At 38.8% G+C, this 10,297-nt stretch overlaps 1 protein-coding gene across 1 annotated transcript in view; it reads left to right on the top strand.

The window, feature by feature from the left end:
* The window catches only part of LOC145410418 (lachesin-like), a 211,646-nt gene extending 203,004 nt beyond the window's left edge, over positions 1–8,642 (top strand). Inside the window, exon 10 of the mRNA XM_080280571.1 lies at positions 8,587–8,642. Coding sequence (XP_080136697.1) covers positions 8,587–8,642 — 56 coding nt within the window. The remainder of the gene's footprint in view (positions 1–8,586) is intronic.
* The last annotated feature ends 1,655 nt before the right edge of the window (positions 8,643–10,297 follow it).

Raw genomic sequence — 10,297 nt, 5'->3', positions numbered from 1 at the left:
CAAAATACACAAGTGTAAGTTTTATTCATCTGAATTTATCGAATTTGTGATGCCTTGTACATAAATAGCTTCCGTTTCACATCGCAAGTTGAGGAAACGTGGCACCATTGTAAACAGGTGCGAGCCACACCACAGGCGCTTACGGCCGCAAGGCCGACTATAGGGCCGTATTTCGTTGGTTAAGGACGCCACTTAATACCTTTCCCTAAGCGACTTATTTTGCTTATTACACCTTACTGACCCCTACTGTGCTACACAAATCCTTTCAGTATCACTGTATTCTGCATTAATTACATACTGAACGATATTAACCAGCCATTTCCTAACATAAATCACTAAGGTAGAGGTGTTAGGGAGTTTAACAGCTGCAGGTTATATTGATTTTCTGATTTTCCCGTATTCGATAACTCACCGCGTATTTTTTTTTAACTAATAGATGTTTTTCCGGATTTTTGGCCACACCTTGATAAAAAAAAAAATGAAAACAAGCCGTGTATACTTGACTGGCTGAAACACACACACACACACACACACACACACACACACACACACACACACACACACACACACACACACACACACACACACACACACACACACAAGGGTACCGAAGCCAACCCACCCCTGAATCATATCTTTTATATGTTTCTGCCCGGAATCGTGCTAAGTCTGTTCTTCGCTATGCTAAAAATAATTTCATCCGTACTAAATGCTCTCAACTCTCCAACTCGAATTCTTCCCGCTCCTTCTGGCACCTTGCCAAAAACCTTTCTAACAACTTTGACCTTACCATCATTCCCTTCTCTTTTCCACTCTGATGGCTCTGTAGCTCTTTCTTCTACCGATAAAGGAGATATCTTCGCTCAGACTTTCTCCTCCATTTCCACCTTAGACGATTCCGGTGCTGTTCCTCCATCACTTCCCCCCTCTGACTTCCTCATGGCTGACATTGATATTTCTTCAATTGATGTATTCTCTGCCATCACTGGCCACAGTACTAACAAGGCATATGGTCCTGATGCGGTCCCTCCTGTTGTCCTCAAGAACTGTGCTTGTGTGCTTACACCATGCCTAGGCAAACTCTTTTGTCTTTGTCTTCAACTTGCACCTTTCCTTCTTTGCTTAAGTTTGCTCTCATTCAGCCAGTCCCAAAGAAGGGTGACCATTCCCAGCCCTCTAACTATCGTCCAGCTGCTTTAACATCCTGTATTTCAACAGTTTTTGAATCGTTCTTAACAAAAAAATAAATAAAATAAAATTAAGCATGGGTTCCATCAGGGACGCTCCACTTGCGATCTTCTTACCTGCCTTTCAGACTCTTGGTCATCCTTCTTTCGGGACTTTGGCGAAAGCTTTGCCATTGTACTTGACATCTCAAAGGCTTTCGATCGAGTCTGGCAAAATCTTTAATTTCCAAACTATCCTCTTACGGTCACTGTCCTTCTGTCTGCGCCTTCATCTCTAGCTTCCTTTCTGGTCGTTCTATAGCTACTGTTGCAGACGGCCATCGTTCTCCTAGAGCTATCAATAGTGGTGTTCCTCAGGGCTCTGTCCAATCACCAACTCTCTTCCTTTTTTTCATCAGTGACCTAACCTTTACATCTAACCCTATAAACAGATAATTCTACCCTTCACCTTTCCTTTCGGTTTCCTCAATGTCCATCTGAACAGTTACTCCAGCAAACAAGGGATGAGGCTATGGCACACCAAATGTCTGATTTGGCTTATATCTCTGATGGGGGTCAAAATAACCTTTTTAATGCATCAGAAACTCAGTTCTTTCATCTATGAACCCGACAAAATCGTCCACAGGAGTACCTTCTGATTTTTAACAATATCCAGCTCAATCCTGCATCATCTGTAAACAAACTCGGAGTTTCATTCTCTCGAGATTTATTTTGGAAAAAGCATATTACCATACATCCCTTGTAAAATCTGCTTCCAAGAGATTAGGTGTGCTAGGCCGACTCCGTACCTTCTTTACCCCTGCACAGTTGTTGACTTTATACACAGGTTTTATTCACCCCTGTATGGAGTACAACTCTCATGTGTGGGGAGGCTCCCCACACACAGCTCTTCTCAACAGGGTGAAGTCAAAGGCTTTTCGTCTCATTAACTCTTCTCCTCTAACTGTCTTCCTTCAACCTCTGTTCTCACAGCACTGTTGCATCTTTATCTCTTTTCTGTTGCTACTTCAATGGTCACTGCTCCTCTGAACTGTCTGCTTGCATTCCTCCACCACTACGGCGGGCACCTAGCACCTGTCTGGCAACAAACTCTTCTTCCCCTTTCTGTCCAGCTTTAATGCAAAAGTTAACCGCTACTCCCAGTCTTTCATGTATGCAACAGGTCAACTCTGGAACTGTCTCCCTCTGTCTGTTTTTCCTACTTCCCATGATCTCCAGTCGTTCAAACTCAGTGTGTCTAGGCATCACGAAATGAATGGATCTTGAATTTGGCTCTCTTTATCTTGTTTTTGTTTTATCTTTGAGGGAGCAATTTGCAGGCCACAAGCCTTTGGTTCGTTTTTCCTTGCATAGAAAAAAAAGCGCGCACACACACACACACACACACACACACACACACACACACACACACACACACACACACACACACACACACACACACACACACACACACACACACACATTGTAGTTACCCTAAAGGAGACCGTGTTCAAAATTTTTGTTTCTCCGTGGACAGTTTTTGTAAAGATGGGAAGAAATTGAATACCGAATTTCCCTTTAATAACTTCATTAATAACGAAAATAATGAAATAATTCTAGCCCTCTGAGTAGTGAGTTTCCTCGTGTATGTTTTTATTTATTCTTCATTTGTTTATTTTTGTAGATTTTATGTGTTTAGACTAAAATTTTGACTTTTTTCAAGTGATTTTTTTTTTTATTGAATTGTTTATTTTTGGGTTTAATTTTTCTCACCTTTTTTACCTGTCTTATTTTTGCTTGCTGTGTTTGGTTGATTTTTTTGTTTTTGTGTCCAGGTTGTTTGCTTGCTTTTGGAGACCATATTTGCTTGGGAATTTTATTGTTTGATTGTTTACAGGCTTTTTGTTTATTTTGATGTTTGTGTTTGTTTGTTATTCATGGAGTTGCTATGTTTTTCTTAGATGGATCATGGGTTTATAAAAATTGTTTGTTTGTTATTTAGTGTTTGTTTTTAAGTGTTTGGTTTTTGCTTGTTGTTGTGTTTTTGTTTCTTTATTTTTTAGTTTCGGTTTTAGTTTTTAAGTGTTTGGTTTTTGTTTTGTAGTGTTTGTACTTGTTTTTGTTTCTAGTGTTTGTATGCTAGTGTTTATTGTTTTTGTTTTTGTTTTAGTTTTTGTTTGTTTTTTCATTTTTGTTATTGTTTGTTTTTAGTTTTTGTGTTTTTGGTGTTTGTTTCAAGTTTTTGTTTTTAGTGTTTGTTTTTAGTGTTTATTTATTAGTTTTGTTTTTTGTTTTTTTCTTGGTTTTCAGTTTTTTTTATTATGAGTGATTTATGGATTTGTAATGTGATATTGTATGTTTTTGATTTATGGATTTGTAATGTGATATTGTATGTTTTTGTTTGTGTTTGTTATGGTTACTTGTGTCACTGTGTATTTTTTCATGATTATTTCCAGTTGTTTTGATTACTTGTCGTTGTTTGTTTATTACTCCATGATTGATTAATTTACACTTTTCTGCTCACTTGTTTACTCAAAGGTCATTTACGTGCTTGTCATGATTTATTTTGCTATCAATGTAGTGTACGTGCCTCTCTCGTGCTGTGTTTACGTACATTGGATATTTTAAGTTTCAGTCCATTATTACTTTGAATATGAGAAGTTTTAATGATGATTTTTTATTAAAGTGTTATTGAGAATTAGAAAAGTTCTGAAATTAATAAGAGCGTCGTGGAATACAAAAAATTAATGAGTTGATAGATAAATATAGCTAGATAGGTAGATAAAAATAAAGCAAATAAATGAATAAATAAAGTACACTGTGAGGGTTATAGATCGATAAATTAAATAACGAGAGTAGGAAAGAATTGTTAGGATTTTTTTTTTTAGCTAAACATACTGTATATCTTCTATTTTTATTTTTATTTATTTATTGAGGGGGGAAATGATAGGAGGAAAAGTTGTTATAGTTGATGGGAGATAATTGCAATATATGTCAATATCATCGAGGAGGATTATGGGTCGATTCTCAAAATTTTAACATTTCAGTTATTTTTATTTTGTGTTTTTTTGCAATAATATTTTTTGTCTTATATATTTACCAACTATTATGTACACCCTCTCAAAAAATTTTCGGCACCCCTTACTCTGATACCCTTCGCAGCGATCACTGTTACAGACGGTGTGAATACGTGGTGTGGTTGGTACCCCTGCGTCTCACTCCCTCTCCCACTGGATTTCATCATTAGCAGACGAATTAACACACACCAGCAACGCAGGGCCAGAGATACCAACCACACACAGTAATTTAGAAGTTGATTCAGAATGCCTCGTGTGGTGTGGCAGAAAGGGTCGTGCCGTAAGGGTGCCAAAAAATTTTCATATAGCCTGTACATCTTTGTCTTTTTATTTTATTTTTTATTTTTCTTCTTCTACATCTTCCCCATCTTCGTTTTTCTTTTTTTCTTCTTGTATATCTTTTTCTCCTCCTCCTCCTCCTCCTCCTCCTTGTTCTGTGGTTACAATTACATGCCAGGCTTGTTTTTATGCTTACCTGCAAAATTATCGTTCACGTGTATTTTTTATCGTTTTATTTCTTTATTATTCGTTCAGTTTTTTATATTAATCTCTGTCTGTAAATTATTAGCCTTGTTATAATTATTGTACTCTTTTATCTGCTGCTTGATTACTTTTTTATTTTTTATTTCCTATAATAGTTATTGTTATTAAGGACAAAGTAAGGGTAACAGAGATAGAAGAAAGGGCATTGATTTGGGGAGGGAGAGAGAGAGAGAGAGAGAGAGAGAGAGAGAGAGAGAGAGAGGATGTGTTTGTGTGTGAAAGAAAGAAAGAGGGTGGGGGAGAGGATGTGTGTGCGGTGGGCTGGCTAGGTAATAAAATATAATGTTTGTATGGAAGAACTCTCTCTCTCTCTCTCTCTCTCTCTCTCTCTCTCAATTCTTCCATTACTATTATTAAGTAATTCTCTCTCTCTCTCTCTCTCTCTCTCTCTCTCTCTCTCTCTCTCTCTCTCTCTCTCTCTCTCTCTCTCTCTCTCTCAATTCTTCCATTACTATTATTAAGTAATTTCTGTGGGTGATTTAGCATGTGGGAGGAAGCATAGATATATATAGTCTTCAGTAAAAAAAAAAATAGGGAGATGGAAGGATAGATAGATAGATAGGTGGATAGATAGATTGCTAGATAGATAGATACGTGGGAACCATTTTATCGAGTCAGGTGTTTGCGTGCTTCAGAGTCTTGTGTTTTTCTTTTCCTTTTTTTTTTTTTTTTTTTTTTTTTTTTATTTTCATGTGTTACTGGGAAAGAGTGTTTGGATGATGGATGGATGGATGGATTGATAGTGGATGGATAGACGGATGGATAGATGGATGAATGGATGACTGATTTGATGTGTGGGTGGATGGACTGACGGATGGATAGGTTGATGGATAGAATGTTGGATGGATAGATGGCTGGGTGGATGGATGGATGGATGGATAGATAGGTGGCTGGCGGATAGATGGATATATAGATACCGGTAGATGGATGTATGCATAGATGGATAGATAGATAAATACATGAGTAGTTGGATCAAAATTTACTTGTTTGAATGCTTAGCCATTTTAAACGCAATTGAGAGTAATTATTATTTTTTCTTAGTATTAAAAGAAATTACTAAGACACATAAGGACTAAAAAGAAAATAAAGTGAGATCATTTAGGCATTTTCATATTTTCTTGAGATTATAATTTCTTGAGTTATAATTTTTTGAGTTATGATTTCTTGAGAGTTGTAATTTCTTGAGTTATAATTTCTTTAGAGTTATAATTTCTTGAGGGTTATAATTTCTTGAGGGTTATAATTTCTCGAGTTATAATTTCTTGAGTTATAATTTCATGAGATGATTTGTTGAAGGTTATAATTTCTTGAGGGTTATTATTTCTTGAGTTATATTTTCTTGAGTTATAATTTCCTGAGTTATAATTTCCTGAGTTATAATTTCTTGAGTTATAATTTCTTGAGAGTTATAATTTCTTGAGAGTTATAATTTCTTGAGTTTCATTTTCTTGAAGAGTTATAATTTCTTGAGTTATTATTTCTTGAGAGTTACAATTAAAATGGCCTGGCTGGATCAGAGTAGAATATTATAATGCTTCTCTAAAACTGACTCCTTTATTTGCATTCTTGTCTCCCTAACACCTCTTCCTTAGTGATTTATTCCCGGATATGTTTGGTCAGTGTCCCTTTGTGTATCGTTTATGCAGAGTATGGCGATTTTGGAAGGATTTATGTAACACAGAGGAGAACAGAGGAGGATAGTAAGATGTAAAAAACAAATAAATCGCGTAGGAAAAGGTGTTAGGGAGGTTTATGCAGAGTATGGCGATATTGGAAGGATTTATGTAACACAGAGGAGGACAATAAGGAGTAACAAGAAAAATAAGTCACTTAGGAAAAGATATCAGGTAGGTTTATGGAGAGTGTGGTGATATTGGAAGGATCTATGTAACAGAGAGGAGGATAGTAAGACGTAAAAGGCAAAATAAATCGCTTAGGAAAATATATTAAGGAAGTTTATGCTGAGTATGGCGATACTGGAAGGATTTGCTTGACACAGAGGAGGATAGTAAGACGTAAAAAGCAAAATAAATCGCATAGGAAAAGGTGTCAGGGAGGTTTATGTAGAGTATGGAGATACTGGAAGGATTTGTGTAACAGAGGAGGATAGTAAGACGTAGAAACCAAAATAAATCGCGTTGGAAAAGGTGTCAGGGAAGTTTCTGCAGAGTACGGAGATACTGGAAGAATTTGTGTAACAGAGGAGGATAGTAAGACGTAAAAAGCAAAATAAATCGCATAGGAAAAGGTGTCAGGGAGCTTCCTCAACCGACAAGAATACGGGTCCATGTTTACAGTACCGGTTATCTTGGCGCTAAAGACGATTTGCTTAATTTAGCGGAAGTCGCTTGTAGGAAGTATTGTTTATCTCTGTTTGTGCTCGAAAAGTGTTTGGGAAGCTGAATAAAATCGTCAGGAGGCAGGAAAATAGAAAAAAGGAGGAAGAGGAGGAGGAGGCGAAGAGGAAGAAGAGGAACAGAATGGCGTCGGAACTACTGAAACGGTTAATCCTCCACAGCGGTCCTTTGGAGGGTAAAAACGCTTCCTCTTCCGTAGCCTGCGAAAGTGTCAGACCGCAGGGAAGCATTTCTGGTCTCATCTTCGGTCTTCGGCTAACAGAACCCTTGTCTCATCTCTATGTTAGTTCATCCCTTCACAGCCGCTAATGGCCACCTGCGTCTCTCTCTCTCTCTCTCTCTCTCTTATTACTAAGGGAGGAAAATTAATTCAGGAATATTTTGCTGGAAGTGTATACAGTATTGTGAGTTTAGGTGTGAATTATTGAAACACTTTAATTTTAGCCGAATTGGATGATATTTATTGGTGCCGCATCTTACCCAAAGTTTGAGCCTAATAAACAAAATTATTGTTGTGATAATCTTTTTGTTATTGGAGAAAAGTGTTTGCATTACTTCATTGGAGACTACATTCTAGTAATACCCGTATCTGTTTCTTTTTTTCAAGGATTTGCCTTTTGAGTTATTATTTAGCACTTATTTACTATGACTGAAGTGAAATTGTCAACGCCAGTGATGAAAAGCAGGAGCAAAACCAATATTAGGCTTGTTGGCCTACCAAGTGAAAGACTACTTGGAAGTAAGTTACCTCCTTGTGGAGAAGTGTTAGCGCGACTTTTCCACCTGATGCGAACACAGACACGAACACTTTGTTTCAGCATGTGTTCTGTCTGAGGAACTAGGGGAATTCTGGGCGTGAGCACACATTCCTGCATCTGAGCCACGGAAACGTATCCCCAAAATCGAATCTCTTAATAAAGAATGGAGAAAGTTGGAGAAGAGTAAGAGGCAAAATACGGAAAGAGAGGAGAAGGGGAAAACTTCCGAGAAGAGATGAAAGATCTCTTTGACACTGCACACACGAATGCCTTCGACCATATTAGATATCGTGAAGATAAGGAGTTTCTTATGACTCAGAGGGAGAAAGGGAGGCCAGGCTCTATGCAGGGTATTAATGTCAAACTCCACCGAAAAGTACGAAGACAGAGAAAGACAACAGATTGAACAGGAGAGGAGAGAGCATGAGGAATGTCAGCGATCAGTAAGAGAGGAAATAAGTGGAGCTGGAGGAAAGGCCAACTAGTGATGAAGACGAAACAGGTGACGATTATACAGATATAGCCGGTCCTTTCTTTTCGGCTGCAGTTCCTTCTCTGAAACGCCAACGACCACGAAAAACAGTTGACTGATCAGACCAAGACTTCAGACCGTGCTGCAGTCCATCTGCTTTCTGCTTCCGTATTCTGCCTGTGGACAAGGTCCAACAATGTATACTATCAACAGGCAAAGTATCCGCCGAGATCGAATCAAGAGTCGGAGGGAATCTGCAGAATGGCTGAAGAAATCATTCCATCCAACTGTGCCACTTGCCGTGCACTGCGATGGAAAATTAATTCCCGATGTAACAGGAGGAAATATCACTGAATGCCATCCAATTCTCGTCTCAGGTGATGGAGTTTCAAAGGTTTTGAATATACCTAGTTTGGAATCAGGGACAGGAAAGGCCCATGGCCAATGTCATCATTGAAACCTTGAATGACTGCAGTATATCTGAACGTGTGGTGGGAATGGCATTCGACACCACTGCCAGCAATACCGGATTATGGGCGGGGGCGTGCACCCTTATTCAGCAACAGTTGCACAAGGATCTCCTCTACTTGGCTTGTCGGCATCACATTTATGAGATCCTAGTTCAAAAGGCCTTCACCATTTGCCTTGGACCGTCCGCTGGTCCCGGACTTTCATATATTCAAGCATTTCAAAGACAAGTGGAATATCCTACTATTGACAACATACTTTCAGACTTTAAATGAAAATGAGGAAATGCCGGTGATTGATAGTGAGCTGTGTGGGGAGCTCAAAGCATTTTGTATAAAACAGTTGCAAGAAGGCCAACCTTCAGATGATTATAGAGAACTGTTAGAACTGTCCATTGTTGGCTTGGGTGGTGTACCGCCCCGTTGAACACGGTTTCAGCGCCCTGGTGCTTGCCACCGTGCCAGATGGATGGCTGAAGTTATATACAGCATCAAGGTCTGTCTTTTCCATCATTAGACAGTATATCACTGAAGGAAGGCCGAGTGTTGAAGCGGTTTGTTGTGTTCATCATGAAGCAGTACCTGAGATCATGGTTCATGGCAACAAAGCAGCTTTAGCTCCACCAAACGATCTTAGGCTTCTCCAGTAATTGTCACTTTATCCTGATAAGGACATCTGACAAGTCTGCTTGAAAGCATTTGGTCGCCATTTGTGGTATTTGTCAGAGCAGTTAGTTGGATTGGTCTTTTTTCATCAAAGTGTTGACTCTCAAGAGGAGCGAAAAATAATGATGGCTCTTAGCAAAGAAGGAAGCAAAGATTAGCTAAAGGGAGCAACAGTTGAACTTGAGGCGACAGCACTGAATCAGAAAACAGTTTCATGTTTTGTGACCAGTAACACCAAGATCATCTTCACACTGCTTGGCCTTCCGCATTCATTCCTAGAATTCGATCCATCCACATGGGCAAGTCGTGAGGATTACAAGGAAGCTGAGCACATCATCCAGGAGCTACAGGTAACAAATGACTCTGCTGAAAGTGGGGTAGTACTGATTCAAGAGTTTAATCCAGTGTTGACTAAGAACGAAGATCAACGACAGTATCTTCTCCAGGTCGTTGAGCAACACAGGCAAGTGTATCCAGACGCGAAGAAGGCTACAGCTGGCAGCAATTACAAGCCATAGAATTAGGCAACAATGACTGGGAGTTGGGTTCCCATAATACCCCCACCCCCCAGTGAGAGGCTAATAGTCTGCAAATAGGGGGAACTAGGTAACCCAGTGGCATATTAACATTACACCATAATAGTATACCTTTGAACATGATGTGGCACCAGTTATAATTATCTAAAAAGCATGAAGATTTGCATACACCATTTTTTTTTATCAATAGGAACGAAGTCCCGCAGCAGCTGAAGCAAACTTTTCATGTCAAATGTATATATATATATATATATA

The sequence above is a fragment of the Coenobita brevimanus genome, chromosome 85, assembly GCF_032717465.1.
Source record: "Coenobita brevimanus isolate Jiangsu-jjx chromosome 85, ASM3271746v2, whole genome shotgun sequence".
Classification (NCBI taxonomy): domain Eukaryota; kingdom Metazoa; phylum Arthropoda; class Malacostraca; order Decapoda; family Coenobitidae; genus Coenobita; species Coenobita brevimanus.
This window is presented reverse-complemented; position numbering and strand designations above follow the sequence as displayed.